The sequence below is a fragment of the Mizuhopecten yessoensis genome, unplaced genomic scaffold (assembly GCF_002113885.1).
Source record: "Mizuhopecten yessoensis strain PY_sf001 unplaced genomic scaffold, ASM211388v2 scaffold11173, whole genome shotgun sequence".
Classification (NCBI taxonomy): Eukaryota; Metazoa; Mollusca; class Bivalvia; order Pectinida; family Pectinidae; genus Mizuhopecten; species Mizuhopecten yessoensis.
In genome coordinates this window covers 2,668,997-2,696,330 of record NW_018408916.1, presented here as the reverse complement: position 1 = coordinate 2,696,330, position 27,334 = coordinate 2,668,997, and the positions used below count along the sequence as shown (strand labels likewise).

At 43.5% G+C, this 27,334-nt stretch overlaps 1 protein-coding gene across 1 annotated transcript; it reads left to right on the top strand.

Moving 5' to 3' along the window:
- The first annotated feature begins 5,251 nt into the window (after nucleotides 1-5,251).
- Nucleotides 5,252-24,732, top strand: LOC110467405 (WAS/WASL-interacting protein family member 1-like). The gene is made up of 4 exons (XM_021524550.1): nucleotides 5,252-5,575; nucleotides 18,944-19,420; nucleotides 22,808-22,927; nucleotides 23,187-24,732. Exons 2-4 carry the CDS (start codon nucleotides 18,964-18,966, stop codon nucleotides 23,234-23,236), a joined length of 627 nt encoding a protein of 208 aa, XP_021380225.1. The 5' UTR covers nucleotides 5,252-5,575; nucleotides 18,944-18,963; the 3' UTR covers nucleotides 23,237-24,732.
- The last annotated feature ends 2,602 nt before the right edge of the window (nucleotides 24,733-27,334 follow it).

The following is a 27,334-nucleotide window of genomic DNA, read 5'->3' as shown; positions in this document are numbered from 1 at the left end:
GCCCTGTCACCTCTGTCAGCAGAGACATTCCATCAGACAGCTAAAACATCCAACAGAGAACCATCTCTGAGTGTCATGCGTAATTTCTTTAATAAATAAACTTCATTTAATTTTTACAACAGTTGTGAAACTAGTTCTATTGACTTCATGTTGGCCCAGATGATATGGTAGCCCACAGGGTTTCTTAATGTGGGAGAAATTAAAGCCCACATGGTTGCATGGGCAGGTGACCTTATAACTCTTCATGTCTGATCAGGGAATTGAACCACGACTGCCTTGGTGAAAAGTGAGTGCACTATCCACTGCACCACCCAAACCCACATGTAACTTTTTAAATCCATGTTCAGTAATTAATAGCATTTGTTTATCTTTTAAGGGGGTTGGGAGGATACAGAGATGTTTCAGTACCTGTAGGCCTATTAGATGCCCATTTCTAGCTACTGGACCCATACAAAATAAATACCCTGAAAAATTATGTATCAATCCCTGGAAAATTAAGAAAAAGAAACTGTCATCAGAATCTGAAATGTTTATGCACATAAGTTTCCAGAACAACTTTAAATTGGGCCAACGTCATTAATGCATATATTTTATCATGTCAATTCATCATCACATGCATTCTTTTCAAGTAAAAGAATGCAATCATATTTTTGTGTTTTGTTGTCTACTTTGTAAAAATGCCATAACAAAGGCACAGGTAGCAGGCCATGTGGAAAGCCTGTAAAAACATTAGGCCTACAGATATTAAAGCTGACAAGGCCCTAGAATAGTCATCTTGATTTTGGATACACATAATTTAAATGGTATGCATAGGATACATACCTTCTAAAATTTTAGTCTTTAAAGTTACTACCAGTTCTTGCATCTTCATGCCCTCGGGTTTGTAAATACAGAAGAGCCCATGTAAATTTCTAAAAGCGTGCTCCCCAGATTTGAATTTGAAAGCCATGGTAGGTCGGTGGACAGCAACAGACTTGACAGCGGTACGATCAACCAGAAGTCATCTTGTACTGAAAATGTAAAATACAGACTTGTGATCACTTTCCTTCTCAAAAAAACGTAAACATAAATCCTAATGTAGGAGATCGTGTCAGTGGATACTACGTTTTCAGCGTCCGTGTTTATAACTATTATAGCTATAAACAGAATTCAGAACGATGTTTTGGACTACATGTGTTTGTCTCCTGCTCTTCGAAAGAGCGACCACAAGGGAGGTAAATATGCATGGTAATATGGATTATTTCCCTTCAGTTTGGCGCAAACAATAAATGTAACAATTTCGGGTATAAATCCTGGAGGACTTGCAAATGTTCATGCAGGCCTAGCAAGGCTTTACCAAGGCTCGCCTGAAAGTAGCATCAGATTACTAGGTCCAACCTTATTTAATAAACGAACAACTGTGGTCCGACCGATTTGACCGTTAACTCGTACTGTACATCTCTGTAAAGCAAAACATCATAAAAAAAATGTATTTTTCAAAAAAATTATGTTTTGTATTAAACATACAGTTCTGTATTATTCCGTGAGATCGTTTTGTATATATATTATAGAGGTTATTAGATTATTTGTGACATCCCCCCCCCCTTAACTTCTACTGAAGAATTCCGTGCTGCCTGAAGTCAGAACAACTTTTTCTTATAAAATACAATGTTTCCCATATGAATACATTTTCTGTATAAAAAGAAATTTCAAAACAATTTGAATTATAAACCATTTTACCCAGCTAAATAAATATTAATTCAGTTAAAATCTACAGAATTTAGAATTTTAATTTACTTAATCAATATTTACGTCTCCACATATATATAAACTATATATAAACTTTTATTCCGTCTGAGGGAAAAAAATAGGATATATTTTTATTATACCTAAGATTGTGTATACTTCGACACCGTGTATATATATATAGCCATTAACATTGTTCACGGGGCATAAAAATCATCTACACTCAGAATAAATGCGCTTTTTTTTGTCATTATAAAGAAATTTTGTAGGACTGACACATGAAAGGACTATTTTAAAAAGACAGAACATATTTGATATCTACCGTACCAAGGAATTAGAATTTGCTATCTAAATCCTAAATCCGTGATCATACCAATAAAGACAAATCATCGTAAGAAACAAAGATTCACGTGAAGGACCTATGCTAAAAAGGCACAGAAAATTGCAATTTGCTGTCATTAAAATCCGATTACAAATTACAACGGTATAACTACGGCAACATTAGAGTATATATTATCGAATTTTTTTTTAATTAGGATATACTTTTGATTAGACTGGAATTAGCAATTGCATCATTATATGTACAATCTAATTGAAATTAGACTTGTAATTCCGCTTCTCATAGGCTTTCCATTGATGTCTTACCTATGAGATACCTATGAGATGTTCTACGATACAATACAATATTTGTATCGAAGACGATGCTCTACGATACACTACAATACTTGTATCGTAGACGATGCTCTACGAGACATTACAATACTTGTATTGAAGACGATGCTCTACGATACACTACAATACTTGTATCGAAGACGATGCTCTACGATACACTCCAATAATTGTATCGAAGACGATGCTCTACTATACACCCCGATACTTGCATCGTAGACGATGCTCTACGATACACCCCGATACTTGCATCGTAGACGATGCTCTACGATACACCCCGATACTTGCATCGTAGACGATTCTTTACGATACACCCCGATACTTGTATCGTAGACGATTCTCTACGATACACCGCGATACTTGCATCGTAGACGATGCTCTACGATACACCCCGATACTTGCATCGTAGACGATGCTCTACGATACACCCCGATACTTGCACCGTAGACGATGTTCTACGATACACCCCGATACTTGTATCGTAAACGATTCTCTACGATACACCCCGATACTTGCATCGTATACGATGCTCTACGATACACTACAATACTTGTATCATAGACGATGCTCTATACGATACACTACAATACTTGTATCGTAGGTGGAACGTCGTCAGTCCGGATACTTTTGTCTGTGCATGTTTTGCACAAAGGCACTCGACAGTCCGGAATCTTATATTTGTGTGGTCAGTGGACCTACGTTGTAGTAAATCTGATACTTTGGTGTGTGTCTACAATGGAACTTCGTCAGCCTGGACCTCCGAACAATTTGGTTTGAGTGTACACTGGAAACTCGTTAGTCCGAACCCATTTGGTTTATGTGTACACTGGAACCTCGTTAGTCCGGACAATTTGGTTTGAGTGTACATTGGAACTTCGTTAGTCCGGGCAATTTATTTTGTGTGTACACTGGAACCTCGTTAGTCCGGGCAATTTATTTTGTGTGTACACTGGAAACTCGTTAGTCTGGACAATTTGGCTTATATGCACACTTGAACCTCGTCAGTCGGGACAATTTGGTTGTGTGTACACTGGAACCTCGTTAGTCCGGAAAATTCGTTTTGTAATACACTGAAACCTTGTCTATCTCACTAAATGTCATACAATAGCAAGCCATCACAGCTGGTCACATGTTGTCTTCACAACGAACTAACACCAAATGAACCTTGGGTTACGTCAAGTGAAAAAAAGGGGGTCCCAAGTGTAACAACAGTGAATAGAGAGAAAGAGAAAATATTAACTTTATTTACTTTACAACAACTATGAAACAAGTTGTTACAACCTACATTGGTCACTCTTGCTGACCAGATGTTAGCCCAAGTTTCCTGGTGTCAATACGGAGGAAACTCGGGCTAGTCCAGATGTTAGCGCGCTAGGGGTTTTAATGTTGGAGGGAACCGGAGTACCCGGAGAAAACCCATGTGGATGGGCTGACCTTTTCAAGTCCGATCGAGGGATCGAACCCCGGCCGCCTTGGTAAAAGTGGTGACTGTGCGGGAGGGGGTGGAGTGGGGATGCAGCAGATTAAAGTTTGATTCTTTTTTTCTCCTTAGGGGAGACGGCACAGAAAAAAAATTCAATTCATTAAGGAGTCCTAAAATGACGAAGTATATGTACTTCTACAGATACCTGAATAGGAATTGAATGTAACTGCACTAAATGTAAATAAGTTCGAAATTTTCTGTCGTTGAAAATGTCTTTTAAATGCCTGAAAAAATCTGCATACAATTATGTTCAAGGTTTTTAGAATCAAGCGCTATTGTTATGTTCGTGGTACGGGGTCATTGCTGGGTTTCGTCAGTACTTACAGCTTAGTGCTATGTTTTAGCTTCCAGATACAGCCACCAGTGCAACCAAATTAAAAAAATCTAAATACGTTATATTGTAACTAGTACTGCATGCGTACATTGAAAAATATTCTGTTTAAAGATTCTTGTAACACTGCCCAAAACTGTATAACTATTCACTGAAAATGAAGATTTTGCCGGTCTTTCGATGAAGCATTTCTGAAAAGAAAATCATATCTTGCGTCAGCTGACGACTTTCATGAAAAATAATAGAGTTGAAAAAATAAATAAAAAAACAGAATCAGCACCAGTGTTCCGAGTACAAAAAAAACTGGATTACAGCGTGTAAAACATTTCACTACTACTCTCACCGATTACACTACTTGGTTTAACGTAACGTTAAGCGTCCTGGCCCGGCTGTTCTACAGTTATTGGGAGAAGACTGTATATGAGAAACTCTCAATGCAATTAATGGGATAGACAGGCATCCTTAAACTAAACTCAGTTCAAACGATTGGCGTAATAATGAAAGTTTTGCACTAAGCATGATACCATCGTCAGTAGCTGTCAGACATACAACATTTACCCACCATTCTAGCTATGTGTTCATCGGATACATGGGGTTTAATTATTGCGAATGTATTGAATGTACGCGTCGCGACAAAGGATTTTTTTTAAAGAAGTCCACGCTAAGAAATCACGTGTTCCTGTTCCTAGTACAGCTTACAACCAACCGTGGTTGAATTTGGAAGCGTATTGAATGCAATGAAAACGTCCTGCTCGTACTTTATTTAGCCATTTTTACTAAATAACAAAAAATAGAATCCTGCGAATTAGCAAAAGCTCGTATTTATTTATCTTTTAAGTTAAATTTGAAAACTTACTTTTCACAGTAAAAGTGTAGTCTACAACATTTTATCCAGGAAGTTTTTCTGCTGTACACCGGTCGCAGTAATAATTCGGGTTAGAGATAAGTCGTTTTATCAGTGGTATACGCTTTGAGACCGACTATCAATCTGATTATAATCTGAACGATGAGAGATTCAGTGACACAACTTATCTTTATCTTACTGATGTAACAGGCTACCCGGAACTATATATATATATATATATATGTCTGGGCTTATAGATTTACATTGGGAACTCAATATCTCGATGTATACACACGTATATAAATGTATGCATATATGCGTCACGGTTAAGAAACCCACACAATGTATAACAAGTATAACAGTCGTCCTAAATTTAGCCAAGACATTTAACTTCCTGGTACAAGAATTCAGTTAGCTTAGTTCCAGTTTAACTTGTATCAATGGTGGATTAACATGAAAATATCTCGTGTGTCGATATTTCTCGTCTCGTGTCCTGTTCTACAGATGTTCACATCAGGATAAGGTAAGTGAATTTGTCAAGGTATATATGTTTATAACTGTTTATTTTTAACATTACAGACAGGTTGTCTTATTCGGGTCACGTCTGTTTACATTGGGTAACGTCACTTACGTACCAAATCACTGCCTGTCTCAGGAACAGATAGAAAGCCGATAAAGGTTTAAATAGAACAAAATGACAAAAAAATAAACGCTCGTTTATCCGGAGTTAAGAAGGATTGGCACCCTGTGAAAATAGCTTTAAACCTTATCAATTAACGAGTATGACTCAAATCAGTAATAAAACACTAGTGTAGGGCGTTTAGGGGAGGAGTGGAGAGGAGCTAGGGTAGAGGACGTGTAGGAGAGGAGTGGAGAGGATCTAGGATAGAGGACGTGTAGGAGAGGAGTGGATAGGAGCTAGGGTAGAGGACGTGTAGGGGAGGAGTACAGAGGAGCTAGGGTAGGGGACGTGTAGGGGAGGAGTGGAGAAGAGCTAGGGTAGGGGACGTGTAGGGGACATATAAGGTAGAGGACGTGTAGGGGGGCATGAGGCATAGGGTAGGGGACGTGTAGGGGACATATAAGGGAGAGGACGTGTAGGGGACATGTAGGGTATGGGACGTGTAGGGGGCATGTAGGGTAGAACATGTAGGGGAGGGGACATGTAGGAGGAGCTAGGGTAGAGGACGTGTGGGGGAGGAGTACAGAGGAGCAAGAGTAGAGGACGTGTAGGGGAGGATTAAAGAGGAGCTAGGGTAGGGGACGTGTAGGAGAGGAGTGGATAGGAGCTAGGGTAGAGGACGTTTAGAGGAGGAGTGGAGAGGAGCTAGGGAAGGGGACGTGTAGGGGAGGAGCAGAGAGGAACTAGGGTAGAGGACGTGTAGGAGCGGAGTGGAGAGGATCTAGGATAGAGGGCGTGTAGGAGAGGAGTGGATAGGAGCTAGGGTAGGGGACGTGAAGGGGAGGAGTGGAGAGGAGCTGGTAGAGGACGTGTATGAGAGGAGCAGAGAGGGGCTAGGGTAGAGGACGTTTAGAGGAGGAGTGGAGAGGAGCTAGGATATGGGACGTGTAGGGGAGGAGTAGAGAGGAGTTAGGGTAGGGGACATGTAGGGGATGAGTGGAGAGGAGCTAGGGAAGGGGACGTGTAGGGGAGGAGCAGAGAGGAACTAGGGAAGAGGACGTGTAGGGGAGGAGTACAGAGGAGCTAGGGTAGGGGACGTGTAGGAGAGGAGTGGAGAGGATCTAGGATAGAGGGCGTGTAGGAGAGGAGTGGATAGGAGCTAGGGTAGGGGACGTGCAGGGGAGGAGTGGAGAGGAGCTAGGGTAGGGGACGTGTAGGAGAGGAGTGGAGAGGATCTAGGATAGAGGGCGTGTAGGAGAGGAGTGGATAGGAGCTAGGGCAGAGGACGTGTATGAGAGGAGCAGAGAGGAGCTAGGGTAGAGGACGTTTAGAGGAGGCGTGGAGAGGAGCTAGGGTAGGGGACGTGTAGGGGAGGAGTAGAGAGGAGCTAGGGTAGGGGACATGTAGGGGGGGGGACGTGTAGGGGAGGAGTGGGGAGGAGCTAGGGTAGGGGACATGTAGGGAAAGAGCAGAGAGGAGCGAGGGTAGGGGGCGTGTAGGGGAGGAGTACAGAGGAGCTAGGGAAGGGGACATGTAGGGGAGGGGACGTGTAGGGGAGGGGTGGAGAGGAGCTAGGGTAGGGGACGTGTAGGGAAGGAGTGGAGGGGAGCTAGGGTAGGGGACGTGTAGGGGAAGGGACGTGTAGGGGAGGGGTTGAGGGGAGCTAGGGTAGGGGACGTGTAGGGGAAGAGTGGAGAGGAGCTAGGATAGGGGACGTGTAGAGGAGGAGTACAGAGGAGCTAGGGTAGGGGACAGGTAGGGGAGGGGACGTGTAGGGGAGGAGTTGAGAGGAGCTAGGGTAGGGGACGTGTAGGGGGGGAGCAGAGAGGAGCTAGGGTAGAGGACGTTTAGAGGAGGCGTGGAGAGGAGCTAGGGTAGGGGACTTGGAGGGGAGGAGCAGAGAGGAGCTAGGGTAGTGGACGTGTAGGGGAGGAGCAGAGAGGAGCTAGGGTAGTGGACGTGTAGGGGAGGAGCAGAGAGGAGCTAGGGTAGGGGACGTGTAGGGAAGGAGTGGAGGGGAGCTAGGGTAGGGGACGTGTAGGGGAGGAGTGGAGAGGCGCTAGGGTAGGGGACATGTAGGGGAGGAGTACAGAGGAGCTAGGGAAGGGGACATGTAGGGGAGGAGTAGAGAGGAGTTAGGTCAGGGGACATGTAGGGGAGGAGTGGAGAGGAGCTAGGGAAGGGGACGGGTGAGGGGAGGAGCAGCGAGGAGCTAGGGTAGAGGACGTGTAGGGGAGGAGTAGAGAGGAGCTAGGGAAGGGGACATGTAGGGAAAGAGCAGAGAGGAGCTAGGGGAGGGGACGTGTAGGGGAGGGGACATGTAGGGGAGGAGTGGAAGGACGTGTAGGGGAGGAGCTAGGGTAGAGGACGTGTAGGAGAGGAGTAGAGAGGAGCTAGGGTAGGGGAAGTGTAGGGGAGGAGTGGAGAGGAGCTAGGGGAGGGACGTGTAGGGGAGGAGTGGAGAGGGGCTAGGGTAGGGGACATGTAGGGGAGGGGCCGTGTAGGGGAGGAGTGGAGAGGAGCTAGGATAGGGGACGTGTAGGGGAGGAGTTCAGAGGAGCTAGGGTAGGGGACATGTAGGGGAGGAGAGGAGAGGAGCTAGGGTAGGGGAGAGGTAGGGGAAGGGACGTGTAGGGGAGGAGTGGAGATGAGCTAGGATAGGGGACGTGTAGGGGAGGAGTGGAGAGGCGCTAGGGTAGGGGACATGTAGGGGAGGAGCAGAGAGGAACTAGGGTAGGGGACGTGTAGGGGAGGAGTAGAGACGAGCTAGGGGAGGGGACGTGTAGGGGAGGATTGGAGAGGAACTAGGGTAGGGGACATGTAGGGGAGGAGTATAGAGGAGCTAGGGTAGGGGACATGTAGGGTAGAGGACGTGTATGAGAGGAGCAGAGAGGAGCTAGGGTAGAGGACGTTTAGAGGAGGCGTGGAGAGGAGCTAGGGAAGGGGACGTGTGAGGGGAGGAGCAGCGAGGAGCTAGGGTAGAGGACGTGTAGGGGAAGAGGAGAGAGGAGCTAGGGTAGGGGACGTGTAGGGGGGGAGCAGAGAGGAGCTAGGGTAGAGGACGTTTAGAGGAGGCGTGGAGAGGAGCTAGGGAAGGGGACGTGTGAGGGGAGGAGCAGCGAGGAGCTAGGGTAGAGGACGTGTAGGGGAGGAGGACAGAGGAGCTAGGGTAGGGGACATGTAGGGGGGGGGACGTGTAGGGGAGGAGTGGGGAGGAGCTAGGGTAGGGGACATGTAGGGGGGGGGACGTGTAGGGGAGGAGTGGGGAGGAGCTAGGGTAGGGGACATGTAGGGGGGGGGACGTGTAGGGGAGGAGTGGGGAGGAGCTAGGGTAGGGGACATGTAGGGGGGGGGACGTGTAGGGGAGGAGTGGGGAGGAGCTAGGGTAGGGGACATGTAGGGGGGGGGACGTGTAGGGGAGGAGTGGGGAGGAGCTAGGGTAGGGGACATGTAGGGGGGGGGACGTGTAGGGGAGGAGTGGGGAGGAGCTAGGGTAGGGGACATGTAGGGGAGGAATAGAGAGGAGCTAGGGTAGGGGACGTGTAGGGAAGGAGTGGAGGGGAGCTAGGGTAGGGGACATGTAGGGGAGGAGTACAGAGGAGCTAGGGGAGGGGACATGTAGTGGAGGGGACATGTAGGGGAGGAGTATAGAGGAGCTAGGGTAGGGGACATGTAGGGTAGAGGACGTGTATGAGAGGAGCAGAGAGGAGCTAGGGTAGAGGACGTGTAGGGGAAGAGGAGAGAGGAGCTAGGGTAGGGGACGTGTAGGGAAGGAGTGGAGGGGAGCTAGGGTAGGGGACGTGTAGGGGAAGGGACGTGTAGGGGAGGGGTTGAGGGGAGCTAGGGTAGGGGACGTGTAGGGGAAGGGACGTGTAGGGGAGGAGTGGAGATGAGCTAGGATAGGGGACGTGTAGGGGAGGAGTACAGAGGTAGGGGAGGAGTGGAGAGGAGCTAGGGTAGGGGACATGGAGGGTAGGGGAGGAGTGGAGAGGAGCTAGGGTAGGGGACATGTAGGGAAAGAGCAGAGAGGAGCTAGGAGGAGTGGAGAGGAGCTAGGGTAGGGGACATGGAGGGGGTAGGGGACATGTAGGGGAGGAGTAGAGAGGAGCTAGGGTAGGGAACATGTAGGGGAGGGGACGTGTAGGGGAGGAGGGGAGAGGAGCTAGGGTAGGGGACGTGTAGGGAAGGAGTGGAGAGGAGCTAGGGTAGGGGACGTGTAGGGGAGGAGTAGAGACGAGCTAGGGGAGGGGACGTGTAGGGGAGGGGACATGTAGGGGAGGAGTGGAGAGGAGCTAGGTCAAGGGACATATAGGGGAAGAGTGGAGAGGAGCTAGAGGAGGGGACATGTAGGGGAGGGGACATGTAGGGGAGGAGAGGAGAGGAGCTAGGTCAGGGGACATGTAGGGGAGGAGTAGAGAGGAGTTAGGTCAGGGGACATGTAGGGGAGGAGTGGAGAGGAGCTAGGGGAGGGGACATGTAGGGGAGGAGTAGAGAGGAGCTAGGGGAGGGGACGTGTAGGGGAGGAGTGGAGAGGAGTTGGGGAGGGGACATGTAGGGGAGGAGTGGAGAGGAGCTAGGGGAGGGGACATGTAGGGGAGGAGTAGAGAGGAGCTAGGGGAGGGGACGTGTAGGGGAGGAGTGGAGAGGAGTTGGGGAGGGGACATGTAGGGGAGGAGTGGAGAGGAGCTAGGGGAGGGGACATGTAGGGGAGGAGTAGAGAGGAGCTAGGGGAGGGGACGTGTAGGGGAGGAGTGGAGAGGAGCTAGGGGAGGGGACATGTAGGGAAAGAGCAGAGAGGAGCTAGGGTAGGGGACGTGTAGGGGAGGAGTACAGAGGAGCTAGGGTAGGGGACATGTAGTGGAGGGGACATGTAGGGGAGGAGTAGAGAGGAGCTAGGGTAGGGAACATGTAGGGGAGGAGTGGAGAGGAGCTAGGGTAGGGGACATGGAGGGGAGGAGTAGAGAGGAGCTAGGGTAGAGGACATGTAGGGGAGGAGCAGAGAGGAGCTAGGGTAGGGGACATGTAGGGGAGGAGTAGAGAGGAGCTAGGGTAGGGGACGTGTAGGGGAGGAGTGGAGAGGAGCTAGGGTAGGGGACATGTAGGGGAGGAGTAGAGAGGAGCTAGGGTAGGGGACATGTAGGGGAGGAGTAGAGAGGAGCTAGGGTAGGGGACATGTAGGGGAGGAGTAGAGAGGAGCTAGGGTAGGGGACATGTAGGGGAGGAGTAGAGAGGAGCTAGGGTAGGGGACATGTAGGGGAGGAGTAGAGAGGAGCTAGGGTAGGGGACATGTAGGGGAGGAGTAGAGAGGAGCTAGGGTAGGGGACATGTAGGGGAGGAGTAGAGAGGAGCTAGGGTAGGGGACATGTAGGGGAGGAGTAGAGAGGAGCTAGGGTAGGGGACATGTAGGGGAGGAGTAGAGAGGAGCTAGGGTAGGGGACATGTAGGGGAGGAGTAGAGAGGAGCTAGGGTAGGGGACATGTAGGGGAGGAGTAGAGAGGAGCTAGGGTAGGGGACATGTAGGGGAGGAGTAGAGAGGAGCTAGGGTAGGGGACATGTAGGGGAGGAGTAGAGAGGAGCTAGGGTAGGGGACATGTAGGGGAGGAGTAGAGAGGAGCTAGGGTAGGGGACATGTAGGGGAGGAGTAGAGAGGAGCTAGGGTAGGGGACATGTAGGGGAGGGGACGTGTATGAGAGGAGCAGAGAGGAGCTAGGGTAGAGGACGTGTAGGGGAGGAGCAGAGAGGAGCTAGGGTAGAGGACGTGTAGGGGAGGAGCAGAGAGGAGCTAGGGTAGAGGACGTGTAGGGGAGGAGCAGAGAGGAGCTAGGGTAGAGGACGTGTAGGGGAGGAGCAGAGAGGAGCTAGGGTAGAGGACGTGTAGGGGAGGAGCAGAGAGGAGCTAGGGTAGAGGACGTGTAGGGGAGGAGTAGAGAGGAGCTAGGGTAGAGGACGTGTAGGGGAGGAGCAGAGAGGAACTAGGGTAGGGGACATGTAGGGGAGGAGTAGAGAGGAGCTAGGGTAGAGGACGTGTATGAGAGGAGCAGAGAGGAGCTAGGGTAGAGGACGTGTAGGGGAGGAGTAGAGAGGAGCTAGGGTAGAGGACGTGTAGGGGAGGAGCAGAGAGGAACTAGGGTAGGGGACATGTAGGGGAGGAGTAGAGAGGAGCTAGGGTAGAGGACGTGTATGAGAGGAGCAGAGAGGAGCTAGGGTAGAGGACGTGTAGGGGAGGAGCTAGGGTAGAGGACGTGTAGGAGAGGAGTAGAGAGGAGCTAGGGTAGGGGACGTGTAGGGGAAGAGTGGAGAGGAGCTAGGATAGGGGACGTGTAGGGGAGGAGTGGAGAGGAGCTAGGGTAGGGGACGTGTAGGGGAGGAGTAGAGAGGAGTTAAGGTAGGGGACATGTAGGGGACATGTAGGGGAGTTATATATTGTAGATTTTGTAAGAGATGTCTTTTTGGCTTTCATTCATTCATAATTTTCTATAACAAAAATAGAAAACAGGTTTTTCCGGTTCTTTACTTACATTACCACTCTTTTCTCTATATTGGGTCAGTGTTCCACAATGACAGGTTACCTATAAACCATTACTTCTCGAGTTTCGTTGTAAAACCTCTCGAGATAATCTTCTTCCGGTTCAGCCGAGGAGGACGTTACAGAACGCTGATTCAGAATATCGATATGTCTCGTCTATCGTAGAAGAGACTTAATTTTATTTCTTCATCGCCAACCGCGCATGTGTACTATAAACAGTTTTGGATCTTCATCGAGTGTGATTCCCTTGCTGATTTTCAAACCAGCCTTAATTAGTCACAGACATACTGCAATTATCCCAAGCTTCCACTCAACATGTTTTACCTTAAACAATATATATCTATAGATATACCACTATACATATATAACCCTATAGCTACCAAGTTTGGATGGCATTCATATGAAGACTGTAAATGCCATGGCCCACGTGTAGACGTCATCATTATATTGACGTCATAATCGTAACGTTAGATACCATTGACTCCTTTCTTCTTCTTTTATAAGTAACAGAGCCCAATTAGTTCCAAACAGAGCCCAGTGAGTTCCGAACAGAGCCCAATGAGTTCCGAACAGAGCCCAATGAGTTGCGAACAGAAGCGGAAGCTTGCAATTGCTGTTGCCAGGGACAGTATACTTCAATATACGTCCCTGCTGTTGCTTACACCAATTTGAACTATCATGCTGAATTTTACTAAGCAGAAATTTTAATTGTTATGATATAATACTACTCATAAAATGGTAATTATATGCATTGATCAGTGAAAGACACAGCTTTGCAGTGAAATGTCATAATGAAATCGACTGTTACAAAATAAACAATGTATAACATCGACTGTTACATAATAAACAATGTATAACATCGACAGTTACATAATAATCAATGTATAACATGACTGTTACATAATAAACAATGTATAACATCGACGGTTACATAATAAACAGTGTATAACATGACTGTTACAAAATAAACATTGTATAACATCGACTGTAACATAATAAACAATGTATAACATCGACTGTTACATAATAAACAATGTATTACATCGACAGTTACATAATAAACAATATATAACATCGACAGTTACATAATAAACAATGCATAACATCGACAGTTACAAAATAAACAATATATAACATCGACAGTTACAAAATAAAAAAAAATGTATAACATCGGCAGTTTCAAAATAAACAATGTATAACATCGACAGTTACAAAATAAACAATATATAACATCGACAGTGACGTAGTAAATTATGTATATTTGATGCCTTATCGTGACAATTATATTAGTGCACCTTTGATGACGTACACATATACAGGTTTTCGCACTAGGCGTTTCATATAATTTTGTGGTGGGTTACGACATTCAGAACTTACGATAAAGTGTAAAGTGATAGGATGATGTACATTCAAACCGGGGTGAACTTCCGTGAATTACTACGGTTCTCTATCACCGGTTATGACCGGGCACAAACTTACAGGATACAAGGACATATTTGTCACCTCATTAATAGGGTCTGTATAATATAAATAGACTTAACAGTCTTACTTTCATTAAGGAATAAATAAAACATTCAACTAAGAAACAAAGAATTATTGTTTTAAACACACAATGTATGGAAAAGTATCAATTTATACTACGTAACCCTGATTTATAGCCCGATTTTCCTCTGGCCCTGACACCAGACTTCAAGACAGATGTCTGGTGTAAACATCTATCTGTCAAAATGTCTAATGTCTGGTGTCAGGGCCAGAGGAAACTCGGGCTACCCTAATTTATTGAACGCTTGGTATATGTAAATCCATCATCGTAATTCATTCTAATATGAATCCGCACTCGTGTATCATTATAATCTGTATCCGCCCTCGTGTATCATTATAATATGTATCCGCCCTCGTGTATCATTATAATATGTATCCACCCTCATGTATCATTATAATATGTATCCACCCTCTTGTATCATTATAATTTGTATCCACCTTCACGTATCACTATTATCTGTATCCGCCCTCTTGTATCATTATAATCTGTATCCACCCTCATGTATCATAATAATTTGTATCCACCCTCACGTATCATTATAATATGTATCCACCCTCACGTATCATTATAATTTGTATCCACCCTCATGTATCACTATTATCTATATCCACCCTCGTGTATCATTATTATCTGTATCCGCCCTCGTGTATCATTATAATTTGTATCCACCTTCACGTATCATTATAATATGTATCCACCCTCACGTATCATTATAATATGTATCCACCCTCACGTATCATTATAATATGTATCCACCCTCATGTATCATTATAATCTGTATCCACCCTCGTGTATCACTATTATCTGTATCCGTCCACGTGTATCATTATAATCTGTATCCGCCCTCGTGTATCATTATAATATGTATACACCATCATGTATCATTATAATATGTATCCACCCTCATGTATCATTATAATCTGTATCCGCCCTCGTGTATAATTATAATTTGTATCCACCTTCACGTATCATTATAATATGTATCCTCCCTCACGTATCATTATAATATGTATCCACCCGCACGTATCATTATAATTTGTATCCACCCTCATGTATCACTATTATCTATATCCACCCTCGTGTATCATTATTATCTGTATCCGCCCTCGTGTATCATTATAATTTGTATCCACCTTCCCGTATCATTATAATATGTATCCACCCTCATGTATCATTAGAATATGTATCAACCCTCACGTATCATTATAATTTGTATCCACCCTCATGTATCACTATTATCTATATCCGCCCTCGTGTATCATTATAATCTGTATCAGTCCTCGTGTATCATGATAATCTGTATCCGTCCTCGTGTATCATTATAAGCTGTATCAGCCGTCGTGTATCATTATAATATGTATCCGCCCTCGTGTATTGCGCTCCTAACTTTTTTGCGGCAGTCTTCCTGCATTTAAAACAAATGAGACTGGCCTCGACGATGAATTTTCCCGCATGTTCGGTAATATCTTTTGGAGAGGGCTTCATATAAGTTTAATAACTTGTGCCCAATCCTTTTGTATCAATAAAATATGTTTAAACTAATATCTTTTCGATAATAACACTTCATTTCTTTTTGCTTTGTACCAATCCCATATATTTTGTATTTCGGCATCGTTTGTTTGCGTTAAGATAATAAATAAAAAATACTAGTGCCAATTGGACGGTAAAACAATTCAAAAATATCATTTGAAATTATGTCTCAACTACAAAGCGTAGCTGTACTGTACACGCATACAGGGATTTGTTGACATGATTCCATAGAAGATAAATCAATTGGTATGTTATTAAAATATCAATACAATGTTCTATTGATTTGAAAAATATTTATCACTTAATTAAGGAAAATGATCACATGCCTAAATATTAAAGAAAAGTAAAACAAACAAAAAAGTGAATCTGAATGTGGATTCGAACCTACACTGTTCACATTTTCTGGTCACAAGCTAACTGCGTTAATCGGACATAGACAAAAAGGGAAATACAAACTGCTTTAACCCAAGAAACATCTGTCGCAGTTTTAAAAACTTGATCAACCCAGTTTTTCATTATTTTGAGCACTTTCCCAAAGGAGGACAACTTTTCCGTCATACAATTTGTTTTTGCATATTCAAAAGTTGGTCCTCGGATGGGAAAGTATTGAAAGTATTTTTTTTAAGTCTGGGAAACTCCTTCACTTTCATAGATATAGTGAATATGGCTATATTTTCAGTATTATATCAACAATACCGAATATCTCAACAGTTCAAAAATTCATATTCAATTGGTTTTATATCTATTCCATGCATTTTTGCTACTAAAGATTATTTACTCATCAATATTTTTTTCCCGTTTTCAAAAATGCCGACTTAGGGAAATACGGGCAGTTTTCCGCCATACCTCTTTAACGGTTGTATTTTTTTTTTAAATTCCTGACGTTGAAAGATTTTATTGGTAGCCAACTATGAAAAATAGACTCGTTTTAGAACTAGGTAAATTAACGTGTCAAAAATGGAAATTTTCTCATAAGTAATGAAATTTCACATACTTTTCTGCTTAAATCTTCCATAAAAAGAACAATTCTTTCTTGAAATAGTGAAATATTCGGTATCAAAATAACAGTTGGAATATGTTGCACACGATGATGATATAATTTTATAGTAATTGTGTCATTTAAGTGCTCTAGAAGGAATTGTATTACCGCACCTTTAACACCTAGACAGGTGTTAGTCAATGAGGTCCAATTATCATAAAATGAATTCTGAAACTAATTGTTTCTGATTTAAGCTTCCTAAACACATATTGGAGGAAATAAAGATGATATATACCCATAACATTTTGGATTTATGTTGTCCAAGCGGGGCCGACGCCAAGGTTAAATCTCCATAGGCGTTGGCCCTACCTTTCATTCAACGTGTGTGCTTATAATATGTGGGACTTTTTTTACAAACTGTACTATAGAAACACGTCTCGTTAGAAAATGAGGTTTCATATGAGATTTATGAAACGAGTCTAAGAATTTTTCAATTTAGCGAGGCTCTGGCGAGCTAAAATGAAAAATTCGTGACGAGTTTCATAAATTTCATATGAAATGAAAACGAGTGTAAGATCCTTTTTATCGCATAATCGAGATTTGTGGCATTATTCGTGTAAAACAACAATTTTCATGAAACCTTGAAATGTAACAAGCCGCCATTTTGACTCCAGTGCGTAAGTCTGTGACGTAATGTTTCTGTCCTAGGCGTGACGTCACAATTGAAACTTACTTACAACCAATCATAGGTCTATTAGGTCATAAAAAGAGCTCGCTGCGCTCGCTATTACATGAGTTAATACGCAAAAAAATATGACATCGGTATATATACTGGATAGCACAGTACATTGTGTGATAAATGTTATGTATATATCATAACGTTGTACACTTATTTTAAAGTATTTGAAACCTTTGAAATGTTTCACTTGAATTAGCTTGAAAGACGGTCACCTGTACCATTTCTAAGATCAGATCAATGTTGAGCGGTGTTGATAAAAAAGGGGTTATTTTCATCACTTTTCGTACAACATTGTATTCCGATAAAAGAATCTACAGTAATATTTTGTAAACTTATGACATTTGAACAGAAATGCACAACTTGGTTTGTGTATTACGTGAACTCAGTATTAACATAAGTAGTTATGCTCTCCGAGTGTTTTGTCTCGTCTGTGTATTTATTAGTATTTTCGATATTTGTCAATGTTATGAGAAAGTATATATATATATATATATATATCATGTATATGTGTTACACTGATGAGTCGCAAGACTCAAAGTTAATAAAGAACTTGAACTTGAACTTGAGTATAACTCGGCGTTCGGACACTACGGTAATTGTGTGTTCTCGTTAAAAGCTATGTATTGCTTTCATCTCTCATATACCGTGGTAATATGGGACTTTAACACACTCATGTATAATAAGTTTGATTGAATGACAGCGTATCAACCACTTTCTATCGTAACCGGAACTGAAAAACTGGGGAAAACTCCTCCCACGCTTAGAACAGCGTCGTGTTTTTAAGAGAAAATGTGACTCACTGGAAACTGAGATCGTGGACGTTTTCTCCGAAAAGCTATCTTATAATTGATTTTAGATTGGTGATTAAATAATAGATAACAGTCTTTATTCATACTTGATGACGAAGTTGAGTCCACGACTCGTCTCACATTTGGTCAAGTAGCTATAAAATATACAATAATTTACAAAATATACATAAAACAGAGAAATATAACAATAAAACATGATGAAATGTAATTGTATAAAACATCCATTACAGTACTTAAGATAAGTCCATACAAAAGTCTTTGCACTCTGTTTAAAAGACAATGATGAGGGTGCATTTCAAACATGTTCAGGTAAAATATTCCATGTAAATGGTCCCTGGTAGGTGAAAGATTTCTTAAACAATTTTTTTGGTTTAAATGAAGGTAGGTAAAACAAGTTATTAGACAAATATCTAGTAACTCTTGACTGGACATCCGTAGTGTATTTAAAATGGTTAAGATATTGCGGAGCCAATCCATGAAAAACTTTGTACATTAAAACTGACTGATTGTGCAATAAACGTTTTGAAATAGGTAGCCATTTAACTTCTTATATATGTCACTGGATGGAGTATTAAAATCACAGTTCAAGATAACCCTTGCTGGAGTTTATCAGGTTTTGTTGTATTTACCTGAGAGGTGTTCCCCCAGTTGTTTGCACAATCGTTAAAATGTGGATTTACAAAACAGTTGTAATTTGTTAAACAGGAAGACTGACTTAAGAACAGTCTCCAACGTTTCATTTGAAAAATGTAAAAAAAGAGAGAAAAAACAGCTTTTTGCGTACAAGCAGACATCGACAGGGATACCAAGTCAGTCACTGATTCAGGTTAACGAGCTTGACAAAAATCACTTTGTATCTTCAGTGTGTTGACGAAATACATTATTTCCACTCATGTTTTTTATTACACTGACATAATCGGCATAATTTTTTTTAAACAATTTATTCATATGTTGTATCAGTGTAAACACCTGTGTGTGTTCTAGCTCCCCTTCTTTCCCTCTCGCACCCCAATTCCGCTTACCTGTTTGGTATTGTCATGGAATATTATAATATGGGCAGTGGGGATTGTATCTTTATGACGTTCAACATAAAGTTGCTTTCAATTATCTAAACATGCGAAAACACATTTTCTATTTTCACAGAATACGAACTCGCACGTGAGATGCCAAGTGCGAGCATGATGTCAGCCAGAAATTTGCCTCCGCCTCTCCCCGCCCGGAAAAATCTTCCACCAGTCCGTAAGGGTGTACCAGTTAGCCGTGCTGTCTCTTCTGCCGTTGGAAGGCCATTACCTGCAACACCACCGGCCGCGTCACCACAGAAAAACATGCAAGCATTGCCAAATAGAAATAAAAAATCACCTGTAATAAATTATGAGAACCACGAACTCGGGATGTCAAAAATTAAATCTTTGCCAGCAGGGCTGAGTAATCTGAATGAAGAAACGCCCCCACCCCCTCCCCCGGGTCGCCCACCAAAGCGTAGTATGTCCGTTCAAGGGTCAATGACGCCGACTCGTTCGACTTCCAAACCCACGGCCGGTCTTGCCCTACCTCCGGCTTTACCAAGTCGGGGACCGCCACGGAGACCTTCCACCTCGTCACCCGGGAATGACACATGTAAGTAATCTTGATTGGAAAGGCAAACGTTTACATCCAACTTTAACTAAAATGTAAAAAGACACAAAAACAATACAACACAAAATATAAGTAGGCAAAACTAACCATTTTATAGTGGTGAGGTACTGGAAATATGACCTTGGGTTTCATCCCTACCCCTATACTTGTCTTCACCACCGTACCTCAATTTCGATCTCTACCCCAGTTAGCACAGGTTACACCCGTGAAAAACACGTTACTTTGGAGATACAGAATCAAATAATCATCGCCTCCAAAAAAAATCAACAATTCCTGTTACCATCCCCCACCTTCCTGTTACCGTCCCCACCTTCCTGTTATCGTCCCCACCTTCCTGTTACCGTCCCCGCCTTCCTGTTATCGTCCCCACCTTCCTGTTACCGTCCCAACCTTCCTGTTACCGTCCCCACCTTCCTGTTATCGTCCCCACCTTCCTGTTACCGTCCCCACCTTCATGTTACCGTCCCCACCTTCCTGTACATGTTTCCCACTTTCCTGTTACCGTCCCCACCTTCCTGTACATGTTTCCCACTTTCCTGTTACCGTCCCCACCTTCCTGTTATCGTCTCAACCGTCCTGTTATCGTCCCAACCGTCCTGTTACCGTTCCCACCTTCCTGTAAATGTTTCCCACCTTCCTGTTACCGTCCCCACCTTCCTGTTACCGTCCCCACCTTCCTGTTACCGTCCCCACCTTCCTGTTACCGTCCCCACCTTCCTGTTACCGTCCCCACCTTCCTGTTACCGTCCCCACCTTCCTGTTACCGTCCCCACCTTCCTGTTACCGTCCCCACCTTCCTGTTACCGTCCCCACCTTCCTGTTACCGTCCCTACCTTCCTGTTACCGTCCCCACCTTCCTGTTACCGTCCCCACCTTCCTGTTACCGTCCCCACATTCCTGTTACCGTCCCCACCTTCCTGTTACCGTCCCCCCTTCATATTACCGTCCCCATCGTCCTGTTACCGTCCTCTCCTTCCTGTTACCGTTCCCACCTTCCTGTTACCGTCCCCACCTTCCTGTTACCGTCCCCACCTTCCTGTTACCGTCCCCACATTCCTGTTACCGTCCCCACCTTCCTGTTACCGTCCCCCCTTCATATTACCGTCCCCATCGTCCTGTTACCGTCCTCTCCTTCCTGTTACCGTCCCCACCTTCCTGTTACCGTCCCCACCTTCCTGTTACCGTCCCCACCTTCCTGTTACCGTCCCCACCTTCCTGTTACCGTCCCCACCTTCCTGTTACCGTCCCCACCTTCCTGTTACCGTCCCCACCTTCCTGTTACCGTCCCCACCTTCCTGTTACCGTCCCCACCTTCCTGTTACCGTCCCCACCTTCCTGTTACCGTCCCCACCTTCCTGTTACCGTCCCCACCTTCCTGTTACCGTCCCCACCTTCCTGTTACCGTCCCCACCTTCCTGTTACCGTCCCCACCTTCCTGTTACCGTCCCCACCTTCCTGTTACCGTCCCCACCTTCCTGTTACCGTCCCCACCTTCCTGTTACCGTCCCCACCTTCCTGTTACCGTCCCCACCTTCCTGTTACCGTCCCCACCTTCCTGTTACCGTCCCCACCTTCCTGTTACCGTCCCCACCTTCCTGTTACCGTCCCCACCTTCCTGTTACCGTCCCCACCTTCCTGTTACCGTCCCCACCTTCATGTTACCGTCCCCACCTTCTTGTTACCGTCCCCACCTTCTTGTTACCGTCCCCACCTTCTTGTTACCGTCCCCACCTTCTTGTTACCGTCCCCACCTTCTTGTTACCGTCCCCACCTTCTTGTTACCGTCCCCACCTTCTTGTTACCGTCCCCACCTTCTTGTTACCGTCCCCACCTTCTTGTTACCGTCCCCACCTTCTTGTTACCGTCCCCACCTTCTTGTTACCGTCCCCACCTTCTTGTTACCGTCCCCACCTTCTTGTTACCGTCCCCACCTTCATGTTACCGTCCCCACCTTCTTGTTACCGTCCCCACCTTCTTGTTACCGTCCCCACCTTCTTGTTACCGTCCCCACCTTCTTGTTACCGTCCCCACCTTCATGTTACCGTCCCCACCTTCTTGTTACCGTCCCCACCTTCTTGTTACCGTCCCCACCTTCTTGTTACCGTCCCCACCTTCTTGTTACCGTCCCCACCTTCCTGTTACCGTCCCCACCTTCATGTTACCGTCCCCACCTTCATGTTACCGTCCCCACCTTCATGTTACCGTCCCCACCTTCTTGTTACCGTCCCCACCTTCTTGTTACCGTCCCCACCTTCTTGTTACCGTCCCCACCTTCTTGTTACCGTCCCCACCTTCTTGTTACCGTCCCCACCTTCTTGTTACCGTCCCCACCTTCTTGTTACCGTCCCCACCTTCTTGTTACCGTCCCCACCTTCTTGTTACCGTCCCCACCTTCTTGTTACCGTCCCCACCTTCATGTTACCGTCCCCACCTTCCTGTTACCGTCCCCACCTTCATGTTACCGTCCCCACCTTATTGTTACCGTCCCCACCTTCATGTTACCGTCCCCACCTTCTTGTTACCGTCCCCACCTTCTTGTTACCGTCCCCACCTTCATGTACATGTTTAACCTATGTACCAACAAATGTCTCCCCAAAAGGTTGAATTCCAACCACGACAGTATATAACGCTCCTCTATGGCCACGGAGAAATGTCACTGTGTTCACCACGTTTTGACAAGTAGTATTAACACCTCACTCGAGACATTTGATAAGATTCTGAACTTAACTACCGGTAACTTTATATGTAGCACAGGGACATGCTAATTTGTTACGGCTGTATTTGGACCTAAACCAAACTGTTCAGAGTAATTTGACATTTTTTGGGGTTACTATCAACCTTAGGTAAAATGCCACCCCAATGATGATATACCGAACGTTGATCTAAACCCCTAAAACACGAACGCCTGAGTTTAGGTCCAAGAATTCCTGTAACAAAGTCTCAGGTCCCTGTGATAGGTATAGCAGTGGCGTCATACGAGAGTTAACATGATATACCAAACCCTATACTTTATTTAGTAATGTAAGGGAAAGCGATTTAGTCTCTCTTGTCAACCCTATTAAAATATTAATGTTAAATAAAGTATGCATAATAGCCGCTCACCCTATTTTTGATTTGATGTACATGTGTTAATGAATAAACTGGATTTCTAGAACCATAGTATATTGTGATATATTTGAAATATTGCAACATGATAATTTTTGCTGGCGATACACATACACATATAGCTACTTAAATATTACTGATGATTGTCGTGACTGTCAGCTGGTCGTAATCACAGGGATTACGACCAGTTGTAACTGTAACAAATTATCCGGTTCCTTTGGTCGTAATCGCCATAGACGATGATTTTGTGTTTGCCCTTTTCAGTCCATGATCTCGAATCAAGATTTCCTTTTCACGATGAAAGAGACTTTCCGCCACCTGAGCCGTATGTCGGAGGGAGCAAATCGTATGCCAGTCAATTACACAAGGAGCCTAAAAAAAGGGGTGCGTCTTTTTCTGTAATACATCGAACAAATTGAACAATTCTATATTTTTTGTATATTTTATGGTTTTTGCCAGCTTTTCATCACTTTTTCGTGTATAATCATTCTCACTCGAAATATATGTATATTTATGCGACGCATCTTTTGAAATTCACGTCATAACGTCACGTTTTTTAACATTTTTGTTTGGTTCACAACTCATAATTAAATATGATATCACCTTTCCAAACACACTTTCCAATGCCATTTTCTTATTGTAGGTTCAAGAAAAAGGACAACGCCGGAACTGTCTCCTGTAGGTGAAACTTAATGTACATAAATTTTAAACCTATCGCGCGAGTTACCATGGAAACGGGGCGTTTCAAGTGAATACGGCATGTTGTGCAGTCTAAAAATGGACGTGATTGGTACACGTTTATGAAACCATGTGTATTTTTTTCAGAAAAGAATATCGGGACCGAACAAGGCCGAGTGGTTTTTGGCATCCTCGATATCCAGGCGTTACGCTCAACTATCGCTGTCTGTAGAGAGCGTAAGTGAGCGTAACTTTGCCAGTTTGATATTTTGGTATTCCCGCGCTTACTTACCACAGCACGCTAAATACTCGCCATATTTGGGATAGCCCTTGACTGATTGTTTATAATTTATTTCAATTGATATTCAATTAATTGTGTATTGTGAAGTATCTGGAAAAGAATGGAGTGATTTTGCTCTCTGCACCAGAGGTAGAGTAGAGAGATAATTTCGAACAATTCATATGCTCTGTACCTTTTCCGTGTTTGCGCGTGCTGCTATGTTGATGCTGTTTCCGCCAATAACCAACAATTTGAAGTAGAAACAAACAATAACAGTCGGACAACGAGCTGTAATGATTAAGAACTTCTGCGATCATTACACGCTTGAGACATGGTCCTACGGTTTTCATTCCTATCTGGAAAATGGTCGCAGTGTGGATGGAGCGACGTACGTGTCTCTATCCCTAAACAGGATGTGACGTTCCATATATAGAGATGGCGCCTTACAGTTGTCCCTCAGTGGTCCAATCACATCGAGGAAATCGAGAAACAACAAAGTCACGCCCGCCGGTATTCAAATTCGTTAATGTGGATTTTCAACGTATTGTGGAGAAGTTGGTACCCATGAGGTATAAGTACACAGTATAAATGTTAAACTGTTTTTTCCGGATTATTGTAAATGACAAGTGGTTGAATGTGATGCAGTTTTTTGTTGTTTTTTATGAATGTGTTGTTTACTACTTCTTTCAGATTTTTGTTGAACAAATAACTGAGTTACTAATCCGACTTATTTAGACATTAATCAAGGATTACAATTTTTAAGAAAATGTTTTTTTTTTACTTTTGCCTCACTTAAGCTTTTAACATAAATTAGTAAATCGTTTGAGATTAAAGTTAATAACTAATTTCTAATTTTCCGATTCGTAAATGGATATTTATTCGCAGCAAGAATTACCAGAGTAAAATATATCCCCATAGAGGGAAACAATTATTACTGTACCGGAATACCGTTAAAGTACTTGTTTTGTCTATTGATTGTGATGAACCACTTATTTCATGGAAAGTTCGACACTTATACGGAAAATACAAGTTTAAGTGCCGGAATGAAGTACTTGATATCTGCATGTTGTTGTAAATATTGTACATTTTACTGTTGACCACTTGTTAGAAAAGTCCTTGGTATCAACCTGAAATGAAATCTTTTTTGTGTTATGTCACCTGAGACAAAGTCTCAAGTGACCTATAGCGATCGCCTTTTGTCCGGCGTCGTAGGTCGTGCGTCGTGCGTCGTCCGTCCGTAAACAATGTATATTTTTGACTTCTTCTCCAAAACCCCTGAACCAATTTCAATGAAATTTTGCAGAAATCTTTCAAGGCCAAAAGATAATCAAAATTGTGAATTATATGGTCCCCAGCCCCCAGGGGCCTGAGAGGCGGGCCAAAGAGGGTCAAATTGACTAAAACTTCAAAAAATCTTCTTCTCAAGATCAAGATATAGTAGAATCAAATTATCTTCATAGATTGAAGGGTCTTAAGGTGCTTTACTAAAATTGTGAATTTCATGACCCTTGTGTCTCACGTTTCCACCTGGGGAGGGGGTAAACTTTACTATAGTTTATATAGGGAACTCACATTTTGGACCAACATTTGTTCAATTTCCATTTGAAGTAATTCAATTTGGGTTAGCATTATCAGTATTGGATAGCAGTTTAATGATATGCACATATAAGCCCTTACTGACCCCAGGGGCTGATCGGTGGGGCCAAAAAGGGTCGAATTGGCTGAAATTTCAAAAAATCTTCTTCTCAGACTAAACTCTCTATAATTACATGTTGTTGTTTGTTATGCATGGAGAAGCTGGGACGAAGCAATGTTTTTGTTGTGTGTTTAAATATAGACTAAGCGTTGGACACAATTCCTGAACGCCAGCTGTTCCGTCTTATAATTTTTCACGGCAAATATTTAAAGTTTAAATCCCATCAGTCAGGCAGCAAGCTATGTAATACTACAATAGTCGATAAAAAAACCCTAGTAAGACTTTTGATGATTGAAAATGGCCGTTTTTTTTAAAACGACATAACCTCCTGAGAAGGTGTACCATAAACTGCATTTTATAATCAAATACAACGCCATTCTCCTTATGACCATAGCCTAGTAGGTGAGGGCTTAAACATGGTAAAGCTCAGGAGATCAAACAGGGTTATATATGTGGTGCAATAAGATTTCGAGGAACCGGGAAAGCTTTAAGAGTAGCGAAATGTATGGAGTTAGCGACATAACATCGAGTATATATCGAGAAAATTTAAATTACTTTATAAGGCCTGTCATAGTGTAGTGGAGTTTCTTTATAAGGCCATTCAAATTGTAATGAATTTCTTAACAAGTCCATTCATAGTGTAGTGGTGATTCTATAAGGACATTCATAGTATAATTAAATTCTTATAATGACTTTCAAAGTGTAATGGAGTTTCTATATAAGGCCTTTCACAGTGTAATGGAGTTTCTTTATAAGGCCATTCAAAGTATAATGGAGTTTCTTTATTAGGACATTCAGTGTAATGGAGTTTCTTTATAAGGCCCATCATAGTGTAGCGGAGTTTCTTTATTAGGACATTCAGTGTAATGGAATTTCTTAATAAGGCCTTTCTTTGTGTAATGAAGTTTCTTTTTTTGACATTGGACGTTGGTCGACGTTCTTCAGATTGAAGTCCGTCAGATACCATTTTTGTAATAACTGGAAGTTATAAAGGTTGAACATTTGTCAGTGTATCAGGGTTTCTTTACGATGACATTCGGAGCTTTAAGTTCGACACGTCATATTTCTGTTAATGATTTTTCGCCGCTAGTGACGGCTCACAGGGACATGTCTACTTTATACTGTGACAACCGTGTATATATTTTCAGTTATACAGCATGTGCCATGTCCCTGTGTGACGTATGGTCTACAGTATTATACTCTGGGGGAGTTAGTCTCGTGGAAAACTTATTTGTACATGATAGCGTAACTAGGATGCAAGAACTTTATGTATTAAAATGTAATACCAACACCGGAACCTGTGTTTATCTTCTGATTTGTTTATAGAGAAATCAACAGCATTAGGGTCGGGCAGTATTAACCTACTGAGAATGTTACACACTTGATATAGAGTAACATCAAAGTAATTTGTAATTATCATATTTGAGATCTTAGATATTTCCCTGTGACTGATCTTTTGAAGAGGCGGTCGTCTCGGATCACTGTCGTTTTAAAGTGAACAGGACTGGAGAATGATGGAGAAACAAGGAAATATATATCCTACTCTGTAGGCCGACAATAACTGTAGTGTTGAGCCAGAGGATCAAGTTCGGGTTTTACTCGAGCTGTTGAACTATAAGTTATGTTTGACCTCCGTGTACTTCACCATAAGTAAACCAACACAATCCATCTCTTCCTGAAACCCAATAATAAGACAACGCCATTGATAGCTTTATTTCATGTCATTTTTATTAATGTGAATGAAATGCGAGTATATCATTTGTTCATCTTTCTACAACATGGTAAGAAGAGGTGGAAAGGCGAGGAGGGAAGTTATTATCTTTCAATGTACAGTTTGAAATAAATAATATACTTAAACAGTTAATTCCTTGATAGTAGTGGAACAGATGTCGAGGCTGGAATGGCGACAGTGGTTCTACACCAGGCAAGCACTACTGCTCAAACATAGTTTATACTACTGCAGGGCAAGTCACGGGGAAAGGCATCCAGGAAACTGGGCATCAAACATAGCAATACTTTGTACTTGTATACTGTACAATTAAAATTTGATTTTATACACGTCCTGCCTGCCGAGAAAGAAAATCTTCCCCATACAGGAGCAATGTGTTTTTGTTTAGAGTGAACCCTACAGGCACGT